This window comes from Mustela nigripes, chromosome 2, assembly GCF_022355385.1.
Source record: "Mustela nigripes isolate SB6536 chromosome 2, MUSNIG.SB6536, whole genome shotgun sequence".
In the NCBI taxonomy this organism is placed as follows: domain Eukaryota; kingdom Metazoa; phylum Chordata; class Mammalia; order Carnivora; family Mustelidae; genus Mustela; species Mustela nigripes.
In genome coordinates this window covers 101227127-101251512 of record NC_081558.1, presented here as the reverse complement: position 1 = coordinate 101251512, position 24386 = coordinate 101227127, and the positions used below count along the sequence as shown (strand labels likewise).

Sequence of the window (24386 nt, the reverse complement as noted above, 5' to 3'; positions counted from 1 at the left end):
CATAAGTTACTTATTTTATATGTTACTGAAAATTTTTCTTGACCAGAAAACAAAAAATCTGTATTTATATCACTTAAACACATAGAATAACTAAAAATATGTTATAATGAGTATTTGATTTTTAATATCGCTGTATCTAGTTGATAGAAATGCCTGCTGTTTCTAATATATAATAAATAAAAAGCTGATTGTGATTGTTAACAGGGAACACCTACATTTCGGATGAGTAATAATTTGGTTGTGTGTATATGTTACTTTTTTTAGATATGTATTAAAGGCAAAATTCACATATTTAAGTACCTGAACATACAGGCATGTAAGATTGCTCCAGATCTGCCAGATTATGATAGGAGACCCTTGGGTTTTGGCTCCTGGTGAGTATATTTTATTTTTTTTTTATTTAATGTAGTCCATTTTATAGGGAGTCAAACTGGACCCTTTAATCAGCCTGAATTTTTAACTAAAGAGAAATAACCTATTTTGAATGTTTGTATTAAGTAAACAGTCGATTACAGATATCTGACAAAGTGTTAGGGTTTCTCCACCTCACACCTGTTGATATTTTGGGCAAGATAACTGTTTTGGGAAGCTGGCCTGTACATCAGAAGATGTTTATTAGTATTCCTGGCTTCTGTAGCACCTTCCCAGTGTGACAAACAAAAATAACTCCAGACATTGCCAAATACCCGCTGAGGGGTCCCTACTTGAAAACCTACTTGAAGTCTCAGTGACTTGAATGCCAACCTTGGCTCTTTTTTAATTCTGTGTTAATTCTGTGACTTAAAACACGTCACTCAAACTTTTAGGGGTTCATTTTTTCTTTAGGGAGTGGAGAGGTTGGGTTTGATGACCATTAATATCACTTCAGGATCTTTTAGTTGATGAATCCTTCAGCTATATAACACTTGAATTACAGGGTTATCTCTTTGGCATTCCCATCCATCTGGAACAATCTTAAGCAGCAGTAAATAAATTCAAAAGGCCTTTTAACAGACAAAATAGAAGTCTCAGTGAAGGTGCCATAATGCATATAGGCCTTATTCAAAAGAGAACCCTTCTGGCCTTCTCTTTGAATCTGTCACATTTTACGTAAGAGCACAGTCCTAATGAGCTTGCTTCTCAGTATCCTAGTCTAAAACAGATCAACAGATTTCTCTTTTGGTAGAGTTTCTAAAAGCAGACATATTAAAAGCACAAAAAATAATTTGCAAGGAAAAATAAAACTATAAAAAGCAGACACATATCAAAAAATTCAAGTTACTGGTTAACTCTGAGAGGAAGGAAGATTCAGTCTGAGAGACGCATAAGGGGGCTTTAAAGGTATTAATATCTCATAATGTTTTAAGAGCTATGCTTGTTTTATTCATTTTTTATCTGTATGACATATTTCATAATTTTAACAAGATGTTTAAAAGCAGTAACACTCAAAAAACAGTGCCTTGATGCCATTAGGCATATATGCAAAGAACCTTCCATATTTCAGTAATATTTTAAGTTATTGCCATGTTAGAGCATAGTACCATAATTGATGCTCATCATGTAAATGCTAAGGTATGTTAGATATATCATTTCCAATAAAGGGAAATGTGCATTACATTTAAATTTTAAATTTAGTTTAAATTTTTTTCATCAGAAATTGTTAGAATTAAATAAGTGCTTATGGTATAAAGGAGTAATTTCAAGCTGTCTGAAAATACAGAACCTTTTTTTTTTTTTTTTAAGATTTTATTTATTAGAGAAAAATGAGAGAAAATGAGCACAAGCTGGGGTGGGGGGGCAGGCAGAGGGAGAAACAGACTCCACTGAGCAGGGAGCCCAACACAGGGCTCCATCCTCGGACTCTGGGATCATGACCTGAGCCAAAGTCAGATGCGTAACTGACTGAGCCACCCAGGTGCCCCCAGAACCAAGAAAATTATGTATTACTCCAAAAAAACTTGACTTCTGCCCTTTGCCACAGACCATTTTCTTCACCACTGTATCCCTTAGTTCAGCTGAGTGTTTGGCACACACAGTAGATACTCAACAAGTATTTATTAAAGGAATAAACAGTGAGTTTGGTCACACAAATGTTATTTACCTCCTAACTTTCGTCTGCTTAAAAGTTATCAGAACAACTTTGTAATGACATTCTGGGGGTCTGTCTGTTAGATTGAAAAGTTTCATAGACAGAATGAAGGGTATTTAAAATACTAGTTCTAATCTGGTGGTTTAAGCATACAGTAATACAAGTTTTAGTGTATTCATACAAATACACAAGGAGAAATTAACCAATGTTATACATACCATAAAAGATTCCTACAAGAATATCTCAGTCCTAACACTTTTTTAACTCTGAAAAGACTAAAAGCAGGTATGTGATGTTTAAGGTTAAGAAATAAAAGGTTTTGACAGATGGTAGGGATTAGCTCTGGTATACTCTGTGCTAGTTCTAGGCTTCTGCTGGAGAATGGACTTCAACAGTGGAGAAGGGATCCAGACCATTATATTGCCAAGAATTTTTAAATTTTCTCTATTCATTATATCCTTTCCTTTCTACAAGTCTTTTTCCTCTTACCTTGGTAAATGGCTTATAATATAGAACTGTTGTCTTATTGAAAAAATTTTGTTTTTTTCTATTCAAAATTTTCATTAAATGTGTTCTAGTCCTGTGCTCTTGAAAAATGTACAGCAAATAAACATAGGGACACTTGGGTGGCTCAGTTGGTTAAGGGTCTGCCTTCAGCTCAGGTCCTGCATTGGGCTCCTTGCTCAGCATGGTCCCTGCTTCTCCCTCTGCCTGCTGTTCCTTTGCTTGTACTTTCTCTCTCTTGCTCTCTCTGTCAAATAAATAAATAAAATCTTTAAAAAAAAAAATGTAGCTTTTATTTTACATCTACACTAATTGACTTTTCCCCTTGGAGTTAATCATCTTTGTTAAGAAAATGTTTTCCTCTCCTGAAATGGGAGTAGGAACAGAAACTGCTACTGCGGCCTTTGAGATTTGAGTGTCAGTCATTTCATGAAGATTACTGGGGACATGTATGTGAGGGTATGTCCAAAGACTAAAGAGGAAGCCCTACCCTGTATTTGGATAATGAGCTTTGATTAAGGCCAGTGGTACTAATTGCAGAGCCTGTTTTTTTTTCTGTCATACTCTCCTTAGTCTTGAGAAGTAATTGGTCTTGGCCTAATTTTTTTTTAATATAGAAATTCTCATCACAATACTTGAAAAACATAAAACTTCTCAAAAAAGCCTGGCAAGAGACATGTGTATTTCCTAAGACAAAAAGAAGGCTTGAATCCGTGGAGAAGTATATCCTAAAAGGAAAGTCTAAATAGCATAAACATGTTGTATCTCTCCAGAGGAATTAGTAATTATAGATCTGATGTCTTTCAGTCCCTATAGTAATACCTCACCATGCTTACTAGATTAATCTGTATTCTGTATTTCCCATTTTTTTGGAGTTATGTTATATTATTTGTAATTGTTTCAAAATGTCCTAGATAATATTTTTATATATAATACAAATAAAACATTTCCTTCAACTCCTCATACAGTGGCATATGGTATATTGTACCTTCATGTCTTTTTTACTGAGATACTGATTCATGAAATTGCACTACAGTTAGCAGTATCTTTATTCAAAATGCCACCATGGAGTGAGACTGTCTTTACTATTGGGCAGTTCATTTAACCTCTCTGGATTTCAGTTTCTTCAACATGATCTTTATTTACCCCAGTTATAACCTAACAGTAGTTATAGGATTGAATGACCTGTTTCTGAAAATGCTTGGCTGACCATAAAGTCCTATGTAAATATTAGGCATTATAGTTTCTAGCTATCCATGGTGATCTAGAACCAGTTTAGTCCTAAGAGTCCTGTCTTGGCTAAAGAGAATTTTTCTTAATCCTGTAGCTCTTGAGGTGTTCAGTGCAAATTAGGTGGTACTTTCTTTCATTCCTTACATGTAACTTCCTAATTACTTTTGCATAATAAATAAAGTACAACCAGTCTTCCTTATTTTATAAAGGTCACAAATGTTTTATTTATTTCTAGATATGTTTCTAACTCCTTTAGCAAGTTGCACTTTTGTGGTAACTTTTAAGTTTTACACCGTGGCACATGTATTTTTCAGTAGTCATCTATAGTGACCTATGCTTTTTTGCTGACTAGCTATATATTACAGACTAAATATATTCATGTACGGTAGTGTGGCAGGGAAGCAAATCTGAGGAAAGACTAAGCCACTAGTAAGAAAAGCCCTGCTTCTGCAATCTGAGTAACAGAATTAATTCTTTCCAGCAAGCTCGAGCTTGTGAAAGCAATGATCATCCTTTACTCATATTTGTATTCTTAGCATCTAGAATACTGTGTGACATTTGGTAAATGTTTGGTGAACTAAACCCCAATGAAGCAGATATAGTGACGTGTTGTAACAGCAAATGCTCTCTTTAGGGTACATTTTTTATAGAAACAATAATAATGAGTTTTATTTAGTCCTTTGTAATAGTATTTGTGGAAATCCGTAGCCTGTATTTTCTCAGTCTTTATAGAAAATCCGTGAGGTAGGTGTTATTAATCTTTTTTTTGTTCCTTTAACTTACGAGGAAACAAGTTGAGAGAAGTTAAGCAAGTTAATTGACGTCACAAAGCTAGTAAATGATGGTGCCATGTCATCGATCCAGATCTGTTAAACCATGGAAATAGCCATGTTTTATGCTCCTCACTGTACTCTACTGACTGACTCGCAGTGCAAGTTCCTGCTACAGAAAAGGCACTTACACATCTGAGTCCATGTTATGCTAGGTAGTTTATTAAGGAGTTTGGACTTTCAGATAGGGCATAGCTGGAGCCTGGCTGGCAGAACTCTGCCAGGCTTCCTGAGGGCCACATTTATTCATTGGGTGACCATCTGTCCTGATTTGCTTGTGACTAAGGGTTTTTCTGGGACACAGGACTTCAAGTTCTAAAGCCAAGAAAACCCTGAGCAAATCCAGGGGTTTGTAAACCTGCATATCCCATTTTAATCTTATCAGTTTAAACTCTGAACAAGAGTATGTGGAGAAGCTAAAAGTAACAAATAAAGGAGATAAATGAAATGATAGCTAATGCAGAGATTCTATTAATTCTGTTTATGTTACCCACTTGAAAAATACTGCAGTAAATTTAGGCTTATCTCAGTCAGCCACTTGATAGAATAATTGTTATATAGAACAGTGCCCTCTAGAAACTGGAAAACCTTTACTTGAAGAAATACATAATATTTTAAAATACTTTTCAGTAAATCTTGAAATATACATACATCTTTTTTTTTAAAATATTTTTATTTATTTATTTGACAGACAGAGATCACAAGTAGGCAGAGAGGCAGGCAGAGAGAAGAGGAAGCAGGCTCCCTGCTGAGTAGAGAGCCTGATGCAGGCCTCGATCCCAGGACCCTGAGATCATGACCTGAGCCGAAGGCAGAGGCTTTAACCCACTGAGCCACCCAGGCGCCCTTGAAATATACATACATCTTTTCGCAGCTGCAGAATTTTAAGTGTGGCTTAATGTATAATTTCATTAGAAAGCTTTTAAAATTGGGTACCTCGGCCTGCCTTTGCTGTGATAAAACATATATAGTACCTATGTGTAAGATCTGGACTCTAAAATAAGCATAAAAGCAGACCTATCACATAGACACTAGAAATAAGACATTTTACTTCACTACTAACAATTAGGAAATATAGATGAAGGGCAAATGGATATTCATTGTATTGCTCTCCTAACTCTTGTATAGATACGAATTTTTCCAAAGTAAAAAGTAGGGAGAAATTAACTACTTTCTTTTAGAAAAGTAAATTTTTGTTTGTTTATTTTTAAGTAATCTCTACATCCAACATGGGGCTCAGACTCATGACCCTGAGATCAAGAGTCACATGTTCTTCCAACTGAGCCATCCAGACACTGCTAGAAAAATAATTTTAGAATTCTGCTAAGAGGGCGCCTGGGTGGCTCAGTGGGTTAAGCCGCTGCCTTCGGCTCAGGTCATGATCTCAGGGTCCTGGGATCGAGTCCCGCATCGGGCTCTCTGCTCAGCAGGAGCCTGCTTCCTCCCCTCTCTCTCTCTGCCTGCCTCTCTGCCTACTTGTGATCTCTCTCTGTAAAATAAATAAATAAAATCTTTAAAAAAAAAAAAAAAAAGAATTCTGCTAAGAGACTTTCTTTTGCTAAATTATCTCAATGGGGGAAGGTAGAAAAATGAGGAAGATAACCAGAAGGTACCTGTATTTTTGGATCTTCATAATCAGAGCATATTTAGTACATTGGACAAATAGATGTATATATTAATTACTACATTAAAAATAGAATCTTTATCCGTAAAGTGATGTTACAAAGACTGTCTTTTGTTCACATAGGGTTTTTGTTTGTTTTGTTTTGTTTTTAGTTGACATAAAGCTTTCATTTATATAAAGGCATGTGAGTAGAAATGGTTAACCTCCTTTTAAAAAAATTAAAGTTACATGCATGAACTATGTAAGAATATGCAGAATACAAAATTCAGTACCAGAAGAACATAATTTTAAATTTGTACTTTTGAAAGTTGCTTTTTCAACCCCATGCTTATAAAATAAAATGCTAATAGACCATTTTTTAAAAATAAGCCTGTTGTGTTTTAAATTTCTAATTCATCTAACTTTTAAAAGTATGTTTAAGAATAAGCAAAAACTACAGCTATAAAACTTTTCAAAGAAAGTATAAAAGAATATCATTGTGACATGGGATAGGCAGTGATTTCTGAGGATACAGAAAGCAATAACCATTAAAAAAAAATGATAAATTAGAGTTCAGCAAAATGAAAAGTGTATCCTCATGAAAAGAAAATACTAAGAAAATGAGTACACAAACCACAAACTGGGAGATAATCTTGCAATATATGTATATGACACATACATATGACAGAGGACTTATATCCAAACTATAAAGGGTCTCTGCAACTTAATGCTAAAAAGACAAACAACCCAATTAAAAATTGGACAAAAGACTTTATTAGATATTTAACAAAGATATACAAATGACTAATAAGCACCCAGAAAAGTGCTCAGTATCATTAATCATCATCGAAATGTAAATTAAGGCACAAGACTTTATTACACTCCTACTAGAATGACTAAAAACTGACAACACCAGATGTTTAGTGGGGGTGTGGAGCAATGAGTGCTCTCATACACTGCTTGCAAAATTATAAAATGGGACATCCCCTTTGACAAAAGAATTTGGAAGATTTTTAAACAGCTTTATTGAGATATAATGTACAAATCATAACATTTATCTATTAAGTGTGCAGTTAGTGAATTTTGGTAAATGATGCTGTCATGAGACTACCAACACAACAAGACAGATACCATTTCCATCATCTATGGGCCCCTTTACAGTAGATAAGTCCTTTCCCCTTCACTCAGCCCAGGTAGCTACTGATCTGCTCTCAGTCAGTACAGGTTTACTTTTTTAGAGTTTCATATAAATGAAATCAAACATTATGTAGTGTTTTGTGGCTGGCTTTTTAGCAGACTATTTTTGAGATTACTGGTATATTTAGAAATGGGCAAAAGAATGGACCTTTCACAAAAAGAAGATAAATGAATGGCCAACACCCACACAAAATGAGCCTCAATATCTTCAGTCATCAGAAAAATACTAATTAAAACAACAGTGAGATAACACTTTTCGCTCACCAGAAGAGCTGAGATGAAAGACTGACAACACAAGTGTTGGCAGCTGGAACTCAGATGCATTGCTGGTGTGAGTGCAAAATGGTACAGCTACTTTCAAAAGCAGATTGGGAGGGTTTTTTGTTTTTGTTTTTAAGTGATGCCTACACTTAAATAATTTATCCATTGTACTTGAAGGTATTAAAACCATCAAGAATTTCACTGACAGAGTGCTAAACAAAAACAGCCAGATTAGAAAAAAATTATATATGATTCTATTTTTTGAGTTCCAGGATAAGCAAAACTAATTGTATTACTTTTTCATTGCTGCCATAACAAATTACCACAAACTGAGATTTTTAAACGCAAATTTATTATCTTATGGTTTTGTTAGGTCACAAGTCTAAGTCGTGGTCTCATTGGGCTAAAATCAAGATGCTGGCAGAGCTTTGTTCTTTTCTGTAGGCTCTGACTATAGGATACATTTCCTTGCATTTTTCAGCTACTAGAGAGAAGCTGTCCACATTCCTTGTCTCTTAACCAGAAGTCATCTTCAAGCCATCATTTTCCTCTTCCACTTTTAAGGACCCTTTTGATTACATTATGTCCATTCAGATAATTTAGAATAATCGCCCTATTTTAAGATCACTGACTAGCAGTCTTATTTTTACTTTCAACCTTAGTTCCCCTTTGCCATGTAAAGAAACATATTTATAGGTTCCAGGAGTTAGATCTTAGACATCTTTGGGGATTGTTACTTTGCCTTTCATCCTAATTTAATGTGAAAAAATCAGAAGAATGGTTATCTCTTAAGAGCACACTATAGCATGATGAGGGGAACTGACTGTGAAAAGGGATGTGTGGGGATTTTCAGGCAAAGTAGAAATGTCCTACATCATGAGAGAAGTGTATATTACAAAGATGAATTAATTTATCAAGTATGTAGCTAAGGTATATACATTTCAGTGGATATGAATTTTATCTTTAAAAAGCACTATTGAGGGGTGCCTAGGTGGTTTAGTCAGTTAAGTGTCTGACTCTTGATTTCAGCTCAAGTCACAATCTCAGGGTCATGAGATTGAGCCTTGTGTCAGATTCCATGCTGGGTGTGGAGTCTGCTTAAAATTCTCCCTCCCTCCCTCTGCCCTTCCCCACTCATTCTCTCTCTCTCTTTTTTTTTTTTTTTTAAGATTTTATTTATTTATTTGACAGGCAGAGATCACAAGTAGGCAGAGAGGCAGGCAGAGAGAGAGGAAGAAGCAGGCTCCCTGCTGAGCAGGACCCCGGGATCATGACCTGAGCCGAAGGCAGAGGCTTTAACCCACTGAGCCACCCAGGTGCCCCTCATTCTCTCTCTCTTAAAAAAATAAATAAATAAAAGGAATTGAGGGGGGCACTTGGGTGGTCAGTTGGTTAAGTGTCTGACTCTTGATTTCAGCTCAGGTCTCTGTCTCAGGGCAGTGAGCTCAAGCCCTGCATTGGGGGACATGGTAAATGGGTTAGAAGCATAGATGAAACAAGAATGGCCCTGTTGACATTTTTGAAAACTGAATGAATGCTGTTATATTAGTATACTGGTATACATTATACTGTTTATTTTAGTTTGGAATTTTTAATATTAAGTCAAAAGAATGCCCATTTAATTCTAAATGAATTAAATCAGTAAATGCCATGGTAATGTTTATTAGTAAAATTGCATTTAATTTATTTTAAATGTTAATTTTAAAACCTCAAACTACCCAGTAACAACTAGAGTCTCTCTTTGGCAGCCATGAAGAACTGTACTCAGGTCGCCCTTATGGAGCCCTTGATTCAGGTTTCAATAGTGTGGACAGTGGTGATAAGAGATGGTCAGGGAATGAAGTAAGTTGTTTCTTTTATTCTGCGTGTTGTAACACCTGATTAAGAGACAATAAAATAATGAAAATGAAAAGTATCTTAATTGGATTCAGTTTCTCATTACATAAAATATGGAAAACCCAAGGAAGATGTAAAACCACAGAGTACTGCCATCCAGAAATGATGCTCTGTTTCTTTGCCATCTTTTTACCATGCGTTTTACATGTTTGTTACCTTACTGTCTTGTATAAATAGTTTAATATCCTAGAAAGCCAAATGGGAATTGAGCCAATTATAACTGAAGCCTTAAGTTTGTAGAGCTGGGTGACCTTGAGCAGAGGTTGCAGAAGGGGTGCTGCAAGGTGACAGGATAGGACTATAGGCTGATGGGTAGTAGGACAGGAACCTTGGTGAAGACTTTTAACATGATCAAGATAAATAATTGTCCTAATTAATTATATCTTTTTTCTCTTGTGTTTAGCTATTGTTATGCTTTCTATCTTTTTTTGCTCTCAGTTGGGTTAAATGATGAAATAAGCTTTTATTAGCAAGACTGATAACCTCCCATTTGTAGCATTATTTCATTCATTCCAAAGCAAATGAACTTCAGACCACAGCCCATTTGTAATTTGGAATTGCTTGTGTATGTACCAGGAGATGTGTTCATAATCATATCTGTATCCATGCAGATACATATATGTAGATAGTTTAAATTCATGTTTATTTGTAAAGTGATGTATAACCCTCCATCGCTTTTTTTAAATTACGTAAAATAAATATACATAACATAAAATATACCATTTTATTCTTAAGTGTACATATCAGTGACATAAGTACACTCACATTGTTGAGACAGTGTTACTACTGTACTATTCATTTCCAGGAGTTTTTTGCTATTTCTTCTTAAGTATAAATTCATATCCATGCTTTCAGTACTGTGTTGTCTAAAGTTTGAAATGATGTTTTTAAACAGTACCACTTTTTTTTTTTTAAGCCTACAGATGAATTTTCAGATCTGCCTCTTCGAGTAGCAGAAATAACTAAGGAACAAAGACTGCGAAGAGAAAGCCAGTACCAGGAGACTCGGAGCAGTTTAATAGTAACAAATGGTGGAGGTGAGTGGAACTCCTGACCACAGCCAGTCTTTACAGTCACTGGTGTTTTTAAGTGATCATTTTCACATTCATTTCTTTTGTTTGTATATCTGTAGCTTCTCCAGCTCTTACTTAATTTTATTTATTTACTTGAGCGAGAGCACGAGCAGGGGGAGGAGCTGAGGGAGGAGAAGCAGATTCCCCACTGAGAAGGGAGCCCAACGTGGGGCTCAATCCCAGGACCCCAAGATCATGACATGAGCCGAAAGCAGGCGCTTAAGTGACTAAGCCACCTAGGTGCCCCTGCAGCTCTTCTTTTAAAGACTTCCTCATATGATTGGGAAAAAGTTGTTTTCCATTGGTATTAAATTTTAATTTCTCTAAGTTTTCAGGCTTGCAGTTAAAATACAGTATTTCTTGCGCCTGGTTGGCTCAGTGGGTTAAGCCTCTGCCTTCAGCTCAGGTCATGATCTCAGGGTCCTGGGATCGAGCCCCACATTGGGCTCTCTGCTTGGCAGGGAACCTGCTTCCCCCCTCTCTGCCTGCGTCTATGCCAACTTGTGATTTCTCTCTCTCTGTCAAATAAATAAACAAAATCTTAAAAAAAAAATACATTGTTTCTCACTTATTTTTATTTTGGAAGGAAACTTCATTAAAGACTATTTACCTGGAATAGATCTTTGTTAATCATGATTTCATCGTGATTCTCTTTTAAAGTACTATTCTCCTTTTTTTTTTTTTAAGATTTTATTTATTTATATATTGACAGATCACAAGTAGGCAGAGAGGCAGGCAGAGAGAGAGGGGGAAGCAGGCTCTCTGCCAGAGAGCCCAATGTGGGGCTCGATCCCAGGACCCTGGGATCATGACCTGAACTGAAGGCAGAGGCTTTAACCCACTGAGCCACCCAGGCGCCCCACTATTCTCCCTTTTTAAGATTCTCCCTTTGGTCATTCTTTGATCACTTCCAGGAATTCAGTGCATTTCTTAATATTCACCTTTTCATTCATCTTGGATTATATTCTTCAACAGCATCTGAATCTAAGTTTTATTTATTTTGATATTTTTAAATATCAAAATCGTGTAATTTAGGGACATCTGGGTGGCTGAGTCATTAAGTGTCTGCCTTTGGCTTAGGTCATGATCCCAGTGTCCTGGGATTGAGCCCCACGTTGGGCTTCCTGCTCAGGGGGAAGCCTGCTTCTCCCTCTCCCTCTCCCCTGGCTTGTGTTCCCCTCTCTCTCTCTCTGTCTCTCTGTGTGTCAAATAAATAAAATCTTTAAAAAATAAAAAAATGAATAAAAATGTGTAATTTAAATTAAAAAATTCTTTTTTAAAATATTTATTTATTTGACAAATCACAAGTAGGCAGAGCAGCAGGCAGAGAGAGAGGAGGAAGCAGGCTCCCTGCCGAGCAGAGAGCCCAATGTGGGGCTTGATCCCAGGACCTCGAGATCATGGCCTGAGCCAAAGGCAAGGCTTAACCCACTGAGCCACCCTGTACTCATCACAAGTGCATTCCTTTAACTCCCATCACCTATTTAACCCATCTTCCATCCAACTTCCCCTCTGGTAACCATCACTTTATTCTCTGTAGTTACGTCTTTTTCTTGGGCCTGGGTGGCTCAGTTGGTTAAGCATCTGCCTTCAGCTCGGGTCATGATCTTGGGGTCCTGAAATTGAGCCCCACATCAGGCTCTCTGCTCAGCAGACACACGCACACGCGCACACACACACACACAGACACACACAGACACACACACACACACCACATCTTCTTTATCCATTCATCTGTTGGTGGACACCTAGCTGCTTCCTTAATGTGGCCATTGTAAACAATGCTGCAAAAACATGGGGTGCATGTGTCCCTTTGACTTAGTGTTTTTGTACTCTTTGGGTAAATACCTAGTAGTGGGATTGTGGAATAATAAGATAGTTCTATTTTTAACTTTTTGAGGAACCACCATACTGTTTTCCACAGTGACTATACCAGTTTGCATTCTAACCAGTCGTTCATAAGAGTTCATATTCTCCACATCCTTGCCAACACCTGTTGTTTCTTGTGTTGTTGATTTTAGCCATTCTGATAGGTATGAGGTGCTATCTCATTGTATTTTTGATATGAATTTCCCTGATGATGAGCATTTTTCATGTGTCTGTTGGCCACCTGGATGTCTTCTTAAGAGCTTTCATCCTTGAATGATGATTTCAATTAAGTGACTTGCTCTCTTTTTTTTCTTATCATTTTATATTCTGTACTCCTGTTACTTACCATTCCATTCACATTTTAGTGGTTTTCTTTTCTTTTTTTTTTTTTTTTAAAGATTTTAGTTATTTATCTGACAGAGAGAGATCACAAGTAGGCAGAGAGGCAGGCAAAGAGAGAGGAGGAAGCAGGCTCCCCGCTGAGCAGAGAGCCCGATGCAGGACTCCATCCCAGGACCCTGAGATCATGACCTGAGCCAATGACAGCGGCCCAACCCACTGAGCCACCCAGGCGCCCCAGTGGTTTTCTTTTTAATCTTGTTTTCATATGAGATATCTTCCTTCTTAGTTTCAGACTTAAAATACTTTTGTTCTGATCAGTGCTGTCTAGTATGGCAGCCACTAGAAACATGTGGTTATTGAGCATTTGACATGAGGCCTTTCTAACTTTTTTTTTTACTTTTCTTTATTGAAGTAATCTTCACACCTGACCTGGGGCTTGAACTCACAACCCTGAGATAAAGAGTTACTTGTTCTTCTTACTAAGCCAGCCAGGTGCCCCTGAAATGAGGCCTTTCTAAATTAAGATGTACTATAACTGTAAAATACACATTGAGTTTTGAAGAATTTACATGGGGGGGGGGGAGAATGTATAATATCAGTAATACTTTATATTACTTACATGCTATAATGACACTATTTTAGATATATTAGGCAAAGTAAAATCTATTATTAAAATTAGTGTCACATTTTCTTTTGACTTTTTTTAATGTGGCTACTAGATAATTTTTATTACTTATATGGTTCACTTTTATGGCTTGCATTCTGTTTCTCTTGGACTGTACTGATCTAGATATTGTGTAAAGGTGATGTTGCTTTCTTGAGAAGTAGTCATAAAATGAACCATTAATTATTTAGTCACACAAATTGTAGCTCATTGAAAAAGATGGATTTATGTACCTGGTTTCTAATGTGGTTATAGATTTATAACCTTTGTGTCCTTTTACCTGTTATTATTAACTCTGGTAACTCAAAATTCCTTTTTTTTTTTATTAATGGCCAATATAGAAATTTTTAGAAATAAGTAAATCTGAGGGTCCTGGGTGCCTTAGATGGTTAGGTGTCCGACTCTTGATTTCAGCTGAGGTCATGATCTTAGGGTTGTGAGATTGAGCCTCATTTGGTCTGCATTCTCAAATGAGGAATCTGCTTGAGAGTCTCTCTCTCCTTTTCCCTCTGCTCCTCCCCCTGCTTTTTCTCTCTCTCCCTCTCAAATAAATAAAAACTTGTTTTAAAGAGGAAAGAAATAATTGAATCTGAAAACAGAAAAATAGACTTCTCTGAGTTCTTTATTCCCAGCAACTGTCACTTATAAGTAGTCTATAGAACACCATACAATAATGGTTGGGGTTTAGTCTCTGGAGAAACCTTAGAAAGCTTAGTAGCAAGGTTTTTGCCCCTACTATGCCATTTTAGCCAGCTTTTAAATATAGTTACTCTTGGGAGCTCCTGGCTGGCACAGTTGATGGAGCATGCAACTCTTGATCTTAGGATTGTGTGTTTGAGCCCCAGGTTGAGTATGGAGATTGCTTAAAATTAAAATCTTAAAAAAGAAAAATGTTACTTTTTAAACATAATAGAAAACTGAAAACTCCCAAACATATTAGAATAATGAGATGGCTATATCTTACTCATAGGCCTTTTACCCCAAAGCATTTTGAGAAGCAAAAATTCTCAAATGATTCCCTCTGTCTCCAAACTGCTACAAAATATCTACACTGCTGACCTCTAGAAAATAAATTTTTAAATAAGAAAATCATTGTTCTAAGTATGGACAACAGTTACAGGAAGAGAAACAGTGGTCAACAGCTGTTTCTTTATTTCTGAGTCCACTTTCCTCCTGTCCTTTCTCTTTCATTTTGACTTGACTGTGTTAGGTTTCCTGCCTCCCAGTTCCTTGAAGGGTAGAATTAAGCCCTTAAACTAAAATGGGGGGAAGGGGGCAATTTAAAAGAATATGTACCCCCCAGTGTTTAAAAATTATTCTTCCTCTCTTTGTCTCACAAACTCAAACTGTCTGGTTTAAAACAGTAAAGAGCTTTCCAAAGAAAAAAGAAATATTAGAGGTCTATAATTCCATAATTAGTATCAATTACTGCATTCTTTAGTGAATTAGGACTAAGATTTTTCTAGAACTTATTTTTGTGAGTGGCCATGGACTTAAAAAGAAAGGCTTACCTAATTTACACTTCTTCTCACTCCTCCCACTTTCAGAATAGAAAATATTAGGGAAAAGGATGCAACTGAATGTGTTTACTGGCTGTTGAATTTGACTATTCTTTTCTGGTGTGTGTTTGTGTGTAATGGACAGTGGACCATGATCTGGACCAGATCGACTACATCGATAGCTGTACTGCAGAGGAGGAAGAGGATGAGATCAGACAGCCCAAGGGCCTGGAACCAGACAGCCTCAGTTCCCAGTTTATGGCGTACATTGAACAACGGCGAATCTCTCATGAGGTAGTACACACTTTTAAGCCTAAATATGTTGCTGTCCCCTAGTAAAAATAGTTCATGATGGTATAAATTTCTGTCATATTAGTGATTTATTGGTTTAGGCCCAATTATTTGTTTTATAAAGTTCAGTCCCAATTTCATGACTGAATTTTTCAGATTTATTGTAAAAAGTCACCCTACTTAATAGGGTTTAACTTTATTTTTCAAATAAAAAAACAGATTTCAGAACTTGGAGAAGGAATAAGAGGAGTCCTAAGAGTATTCTATACCCTTGAAGAAAATGCAAATGAATGTAATGCTTTTCATTCATCTTGTTCTTACTGCTTTTTTATTGTTACCAACTGGTACATCATAGCTTCATTAGTAATTACAAGGATCAAACTAAACTGCAGACTTTGGAACAACATACAAACTTAACCATAGAATTTCTATAATGCACTTAATTATATTGGATCTTTTATGCTAAGTCACACAGAATATAAATTGTTTGCCATTATAGTTCTTCTTATAGTGAAGCATTGAGTTGCCTTAGAAAACAAATGAGCATTCAGCCCACAGTAGAATCGCTGCCAATCCCCCAAGGGGCTCCAGTGGAAATTGCATTCTTCAGCGTATCTAGTCAGCATAATGAAACGGCTCCACTTCAGTGTGTGTGATGTTAATGTCTGGAGTTGGTCCCAAGCTCTGAGCAGGGGTTATTTGAGAAACACTTGGGGCCTTTTTAGAGAGTGATGTATTTAGCCTTTTAGAAATAGAGGATAATCACTCAAGTGGGATGTGTTGTGGAACGATATTATCATTCTTTAAAAAAAAAAAAATCCTTCAGTTTCCCTGTCTGAAGACTTTTGAACAGTATTTTTTGTTGGTGTTCAGAAGACACTCTTATATTTAAAGTTGGATAAAGATATTTAAATCGAAGTCCTGCAGCCCAGCAATAGTGTACCAGGAAATTAATGAAACTACATGTGACTCAGGATATGAACATTCTTACTAGAACAAAGGGTGACTACTTTGCCAAAAAATGAAGATTAACAATGCACATTGTAATCTTAAAGGGAGTTATTTTTCCTTGTGGTCTTTCTCTTTGATTATTTTATGGGTAGTTATTTTTTTATGTATAGATGAGGTTTTCTACTAAATATAAAAATTCCTGTTATACTACTACTGAAAAATTGTATCTTTTTTTTAATCCATTGTTTTTGCTGTTTTATAATATATTTTTTTTAATTCCAGCTATATTTGTGTGGTAGTCTTTATGATTCTCGGTCATAACTCTCTTTATGACTTCTGTGTCATAAGGTTTTCTAAAATTTGGCATCTATAAAAATGTGATGAAGCAGTATTATTTATTTATTATTTTTTTTTAAGATTTTATTTGACAGAGATCACAAATAGGCAGAGGCAGGCAGAGAGTGGGGGGGTGGGCAGGCTCCCTGCTGAGCAGAGAGCCTGATGCAGGCCTTGATCCCAGGACCCTGAGATCATGACCTGAGCAGAAGGCAGAGACTTAACCCACTGAGCCACCCAAGTACATTATTTTAGATAGTTTAACAACCACCTAAAGTGTTTTTTTTTGTTGTTTGTTGTTTTTTTAAGATTTTATATATTTATTTGACACAGAGAGAGACAGCAAGAGGGGAACACAAGGCAGGGGAGAGAGGGAGGGAGAAGCAGGCTTCCCCCGAGCAGGGAGCCGAATGTGGGGCTCAATCCCAGGACCCTGGGATCATGACCTGAGCCAAAGGCAGGTGCTTAATGACTGAGCCACCCAGGCACCCCTAAAGTGTTACATTCTTGATTACTATCTAAGAATGGGTTGCTACAAAAAAGGATCTATTTGAGATTTTAAACACTCTGCTATTAATGTAATTCTGTTACAGTACTTCTCATACTTAGAGGTATTATGATGAAATAGGGTATAACATGTTTATAGGGCACATTTACTTTTTTTTTAAAAAAGATTTTATTTATTAGAGCATGTAGGGGGGAGGGTCAGAGGAAGAAGCAGACTCCCCACTGAGCAGGTATTCCCATTATGGGACTCGATCCTGGGACTCCAGGATCATGACCCAAGCTGAAGGCAGTTGCTTAACCAACTAAGCCACCCAGGAGGCCCAGTATTACATTTACTTTTAAAATTAAGCCAATGTCACATTCGTCATGAAAATTTCATGTACCTCTTGCAGTAATTTTAGATAATGGCAGTATGTAAAACCAGTGTGTTGAGTCACTGATGTTAACATACTAGGAGAGATTTTTGTTTATTTAAGAAGGCATATTCACTTACATTAGAGTAATTATTGTTTGATCAGAGTTCTCTCATTATATCTCATTTTATATGATCCTAATGCCTGACTTTAAAACAGTTTTCTTTAGCCCTTTGCAGGGCTCACCAAAGAAGATTTTCTAGTTCTGTATGATTACCTAGATTTCTTGGAGATAAACTCTAAATAGTTTTACATTTGATTTTTATTTTTTGTTTTTTAAGATTTTATTTATTTATTTGTCAGAGAGAACAAGCAGGGGACATGGCAGGCAGAAAGAGAAGCAGGCTCCCCGCTGGCAAGGAGCCTTATGTGGAACTCGATTCCAGGACCTTGAGATCATGACCTGAGCCGAAGGCAGATGTTTAACTGACTGAACAATCCAGGCATCCCTTACATTTGATTTTTTTTAGATACTTTTTTGGATAAGTTGTTTTCTTGCCCTTAAAGAATACCCATTTTAATGTTTATTTTTGGTGTTGAAATCAGATTTTATTGTTTCTATCCATTCTTATTTGACAAAATAAATGCTGTGATTACCTATAAGCCTCTTCGTAATTTTATTTCTCAATATGTGGTCCATATCACTGAGGACAGTTCAGTTTTCCTCAGTCATGTCTTTTTGAAATGACCTTAATTCTTTATAAATAAATTAAATTGTCAATATTCTTCTTTTGGTTAACACCCTATTTTACCATAAATAGAAATTACTTTTTGCTGTATCTTAATATTCCACCAATATCCCCAGGGCTATTTGTATGACTAACATAAGTAACAATTTGTGATGATATGTAAAGAAATGTAAATAAATAAATAAGTAAAGAAATGTAATCTGCCCGGAGTGCCTGGGTGGTTCAATCAGTTAAGTGTCTGCCCTTGGCTCACTTCATAATCTCAGAGTCCTGGGATCGAGCCCCATGTCGGGCTCCCTACTCAGCAGGACATCTGCTTCTTCTCTGTCCACCCTGGTTTGTGCTCTCTCAGATAAATCTTTTTTTTTTTTTTTTAATATAATCTATCCAGTGATCTCCTTATTACTAGAAATACACAAGTGAGGTCAAGCACAAGTCAGGGAAGGGCAGGTGGGAATTCCTGTCTGGATGGAAGTTTGTACTAGATGACCCCTAAGATCCTCTCCAAGCTCTAGCATCTTAGCATATAGTAGATATTACTGTATGGTCAGTGTAATTTATATAATAGAGTGAGAAGGAAATCTTTTTTAAAGAGTATTTTGAGATTATGAATAGTGTTTTGTTTACCAAAGCAGTAACATAGCCTATAATGAATATTTTAAACATAAAAATTTCACATTTAAAAAAAAAATTCACATTTGAAAATTTTGTTAAAATATTTTTTAGTGTAATCTGTAGATCCCTAAATGCCAAGTCAGATGTGGATTATGCAGCGACAATGTTTTAAATACGTCTGTTAAATTCATTTATTTCTGCTTTTTTGGCCTAGGGGTCACCCATAAAGCCAGTACCTCTGAGGGAGTTTCAAAAAACAGAGGACATGAGAAGATATTCACATCAAAACAGGTTTGAAAAAACCAATTCTCATTTGTTTCAAACTTTAAAACTCATTAGTAAGAGCATTGAAATGGTTATGGTTTTGTGCAGACGTATGTATGTATGTTGAAGACTCTGTTTTAGATACCGTGTTTGTAGAGCTGAGTGAAAGAGTGCTTTGTGCTCATGTAATAGAACAAGAAGTAAAATTGATTTATCAATTCTAAATTCAGGTTGCCTAAACCATTACGTGTATAATTATGTGATTTGAAGGTACTTAATGGCAGTGAGATTTTATGGTGATATGTCTGAATTTATGCATAAAGAAGACTAAATGAGTTGCAGGAGTCCTGAAAAATTTTTTTTTCTCTTAAAGATTTTATTTATTTGTCAGAGAGAGAGAGTGAGCACAGGCAGACAGAATGGTAGGCAGAGGCAGAGGGAGAAGCAGGCTCCCCGCTGAGCAAGGAGCCTGATGTGGGACTCAATCCCAGGACACTGGGATCATGACCTGAGCCAAAGGCAGCCGCTTAACCAACTGAGCCACCCAAGCATCCCAGGAGTCCTGAATTTTTTATTTTTCATTTTTTGCTTAAACTTTTGACTAGAAACGGGGAGCCAGCCAGAGACATCAGTATGTTTCCTCCTTCCTATCTCAATTGATACAATCTTCTCACTACACTTAGTACCTCACAGAATATTTCTGAAATTAACTTGACCAATTAGAGCACTGCTGCTTATTCTTGAATTCCAAACGTTTCTTGCATACACTATATCGCAGTAGTTGAAAAATTCACAGCCTTTGGGTCTTTGCTTCCTCTCTCTTTTTATGAAGTCTTAAAGCATTAGACTTGATAAACTTGTTCTTAAACAACAGTAAATTTCCTCTGTAGAAAGTGTCATTCATAGATCTTCACTTGATGGGATATTAACGTTGTTTAGGAAACTGAGATATAGATGAGTAAAGAACATGTGGGGAGAAGAGTGAAAGAAAAATCTCTTAATTGGCCTTCTTTAGTCTTCTCAGTTAGTTCTTGGGGATTTACTTGAATTTCATATCTTTGAAATTTATCTCAGAATGGCTTTTTAGTTGCCTTGAATCCTTATATTGAGTGGGGTTTGCTATTGTGTTTTTCCACTTTGGGAGGTCCCATGCTTTATCTCCTGTCCCTCTTACCTCCTGCATCCATCATAAGTAAAGTTCAAGATTTCTAGAATTTAATAGAAACTCCCAAGGTAAAAGCCAGCTTTTTTTTTTCCTTAGTTATCTTATATATTAGTTTTCTAATATTCATGTAACAAATTACCACATATTTAGTGGCTTAAGACATAATATTTCAGTTTATAATGTTTCAGTTCTATAGGATAGAAGTGTGGGCAGACCTTCATTCTTGCCTTCATTTTCTCCTTAGAGTTTCATAAAGGCATGGCACTGGCTGGCCTAGATTCTTACCTGCAGATCCTGGGGGAGAATCCACTTTCAGGCTCATGCATATTGTTGGCAGAATTCAATTTCATATAGTTATATCACACTGAGGTCCCTCTTACTTTGCTGACTATCAGCTGAGACTCCATTTTTAGCTTCTGGAGTCTGCCCACATTCCTTGGTTCCTAGCTCCCTCCATCTTCAGGTCAGCAATGGCAAGCCATTTTGAATCTCTTCTCACATTTTCAGTCTCTGATTTCCCTTTCTGTCACATCCCACAAACTCTCTTGCTTTCTTCTGTTTTTTTCCCCAGTTTTATTGAAAAATAATTGACATAAGTCACTGCATAAGTTTAAGGCATACAACATGATAGTTTGATTTACATATGTTATGAAGTGATCACGATAGGTTTAGTTAATAGCCATCATCTCATATAAATACAATAACAAATTTTCTTTCTCCATGTGATAAGAACTTTCAGGGTTTACTCTCTTAACAACTTTCCTGTATATCACACAGCAATGCATGTTGTACATTACATCCCCAGTACTCCTTTATCTTATAGCTGAAGTTTGTAGCTTAGGCCACCTCCTTCCAGTTACCCCCACCTTCTGCTTTTAAGAGTTCCCATGATTACATTAGACCCATCTGGATAATTTTTCCACTTCAAGGTCAACCAGTTAGGAACCTTAATTTCATCTGCAAAGTCCTTTTTGGCATTTAACACATTTACTGGAGTAACACCAGGGGGTGGAAATCATAGGGGCCAAAAATCTGCCTATCTAACCTTAACCCAGTGTTCTTGTATTTATGACTTTCTTAGAAATTCTTGCTCTGCCAGCACTGAGGGAATCTTCCCTTATTGGAGCCTGTGCTTCCAGACCTAGTAGTTTTCCATCTATATTCATTTATATCACCCTTTATTAAGGGACAGACCCTGGTGGTGCCTGGGTGGCTCAGTCAGTTTAGCCTCTGCCTTTGGCTCAGGTCATGATCCCAGAGTCCTGGGATTGAGCCCCATGTCGGCCTCCCTGCTCAGTGGGGAGCCTGCTTCTCCCTCTCTCTCTCTGCACCTCTCCCCACTTGTGCTCTCTCTTGAATAAATAAAATCATTAAAAAATTTAAAAAGTGACAGATCCTGGATTCAAACTAGGTCACAGTTAATTCTAAAGTCCATAATTTTAACAATTACCCCATGACTAGTCACAGTACCGGACTCACTTGTGTCTCATTCTTTATTGGTTATATTTCAGCCAGAAATCTTACCCTACCAACCTACTCTTCTCTTGAAAATTTTTGACTAAGAGTGTACTGCCTGGGAGTGCTAATAAGATAAATGTTGGGAAGGATTAGTAAAAAAAAAAATTAAGGAAGTTTTTTTTTTCCCCCAACTTCGGTGTTATTTTAAACCTTGTCTATGGGAGTTATTAAGTAATTTGTTCTATACCTTAGAAAAAAACTATGATGTATTCCGTCAAAGCTTTTTAGGTTTGTTTTTTTTTTAAAGATTTTATTTGCTTGACAGAGAGACAGCGAGAGAGGGAATACAAGCAGGGGGAGTGGGGCCGGTTTCCGTAGTGTAGTGGTTATCCCGTTCACCTCACAAGCAGGGGGAGTGGGAGAGGTAGAAGCAGTCCCCTTCCTGAGCAGGGAGCCTGATGCAGGGCTCATCCCAGGACCCTGGGATCATGACCCGAGCCAAAAGTGGACACTTGACAGCTAAGCCACCGAGGTACCCCTAGGGGGTGGTATTTTAATTATTTTAGTAAAGGTAAGAAATGTGGCTATACTCTTGAGGTCATATGACATACATAACATATGTAAATCAAACTATCATGTTGTATGCCTTAAACTCAAGGTTTTTTTAGGGGCGCCTAGGTGTCTCAGTCAGTTAGGCAGCTGCCTTTGGCTCGGGTCATGATCCCAGCCAGGGTCCTGGGATCGAGCCCTGCATTGGGCTCCCTGCTCAGTGGAGAGCGTGCATGCTTCTCCCTTTCCCTTTGCCTGCTGCTCTGCCTGCTCGTGCTCTCTCTTTCTGTCAAATAACTAAAATATTTAAAAAACAAAAAAAACAGATTTTTTTAAACTTATTTTTTAATGTCTGGAAATTAAAAAAAAAAAGAATTTTGTGAATACTTCAAAGATGTGGAACCAATATAAGAAAAGAAATGTGAAGAGAAAGAGAACAAGAGTATGGCTTAAGTTTTACTTTTTTATGTATTACCTTTTTTTAAATTTAGGGAAGTATAATGTAGGCCAGTGTTTCTCAATAGGTTCTAGCACCACTCTTAGTGGATATTTGAAATGTATTTATTTGATTTGGGAATTAGTTGCCCTAATGATTATAGGTGTTACTGGCAGGCATTAAGGCTAAACTGCCTATAATGTGCAGAACAATCTTGTGCAACAAAAAAATTATCTGAAATGTTGTGACAATCCTATTGAGAACCATATTCATAGATGAAAAGGCCATATGGCATGAAGTAGCATGGTGGCACCAAGGTTGGTGCCAGCGTTGGCTCTAAGGTTGCTCCTTGGAGCAGCCAAGTTGTGACGAGCCCACCTTAGCACCTGGTAATTGGCTTGAGGAAGCTGTCCATTCTCACTGCCACTTTTATTCTCCCATATGCCATGCTTCACTCTTTGCCACCATCTTTAACTTTTCACAGCTTAGTTTTTGCCATTGCAGGTAATTGTTTTCTATATGTGTGCCCATATGCTTTTAGGTCTCCATGCTTTTCACTTTCTCCTTCCTACACTCTGCCTCTGTAAAGTGGGGAAGTGTGGAATAGTAGAAGCCACTAATCTCCAAGTCAGGGGGCTTGAATTCTGACCCGGGCTCTGGCCCTAGTAGCTATCATTGAACTTCTGAGGGCCTTAGTTTTCTCTTGTAAAGTTAGTGGCATGGACTCCATGATTTCTGAGGTACCTCCAGTTCTTGTAGGCAGCATACATAGAAGAAGAAAAATCGGACTACCACTTAGTCAGATAAGAATTCAAATCAGGTAGATAAGGATTACTGGCTGTATCACCTTGGGAAAGTTACTTAACTTCCATGCTTCATCTTCTCAACTGTATAATGAGGATTATAATAGTTCTATTCCTAAAATTGCATGAAGAATAATTGAGAAACACTGTGTATCAAATATATAGTACATGGTAGGAGCTCAAAGATTGTTAGTTTCTATGTGCCTCTGCAGAACTTTGCCCAAAAAATGACACGAATCGTAGATGACAAATGCAGAAGAAGTATTGATTATACATGTACATCAAGAGGAAAAGTCCCAATTCTAAAGAACAAGAAGGTTCTAAAAAACACCTTTTCTAAGAAGTTCTCTATAGGTTGGAATCTATAGAAAAGGCTTGAATTAGTGTATGATAAGTGAAGAAATCTTATTAGAGAAAAGATTCCATGGTGGGTGTGTTTCTGAAATGGGCTAAGAGTCCCGAAATCCAGGTTGAAGAATTTGGTTTTTTATTAGTTGGTAATAAGAAACTACTAAAGCTTTCGGAGTTTCATTTTTATTTCCCTAGTAACACATTGTTTTAATGCATTTAAGTCAACCTGACAGGCTAATAATCATAGTTTAAAATTTCAGGTCCTAAATGTCACAGTGCCACTGTTCCCAACATTGTTAGGTGAGACACAAATGAGTAACAGACACTTGAAACACTAAATCCAATTCAGGAAAAAGATAAATACCAAACTGTAAGATTTAGTACTAATAAAACAGAAGCAACTTTTGCTGTTTTTAAAGCATCAAATCAGGTTTTATCTCTTTCTTAAAAATAAAAATCAGAATATTTACTTTTATTATTAAAATTGCTGCATCAGTTGAAAATGGGAATAGGAGTGCT

At 36.8% G+C, this 24386-nt stretch overlaps 1 protein-coding gene across 9 annotated transcripts in view; it reads left to right on the top strand.

The window, feature by feature from the left end:
- The window catches only part of LRCH3 (leucine rich repeats and calponin homology domain containing 3), a 117177-nt gene that overhangs the window by 61201 nt on the left and 31590 nt on the right, over window positions 1-24386 (top strand). For all 9 annotated transcript variants that reach the window (XM_059391140.1, XM_059391137.1, XM_059391134.1 and 6 more), the window contains exons 6-10: window positions 265-374; window positions 9445-9538; window positions 10509-10629; window positions 15185-15333; window positions 19056-19132. In XM_059391140.1, the coding sequence (XP_059247123.1) occupies window positions 265-374; window positions 9445-9538; window positions 10509-10629; window positions 15185-15333; window positions 19056-19132 (551 nt within the window). The remainder of the gene's footprint in view (window positions 1-264; window positions 375-9444; window positions 9539-10508; window positions 10630-15184; window positions 15334-19055; window positions 19133-24386) is intronic.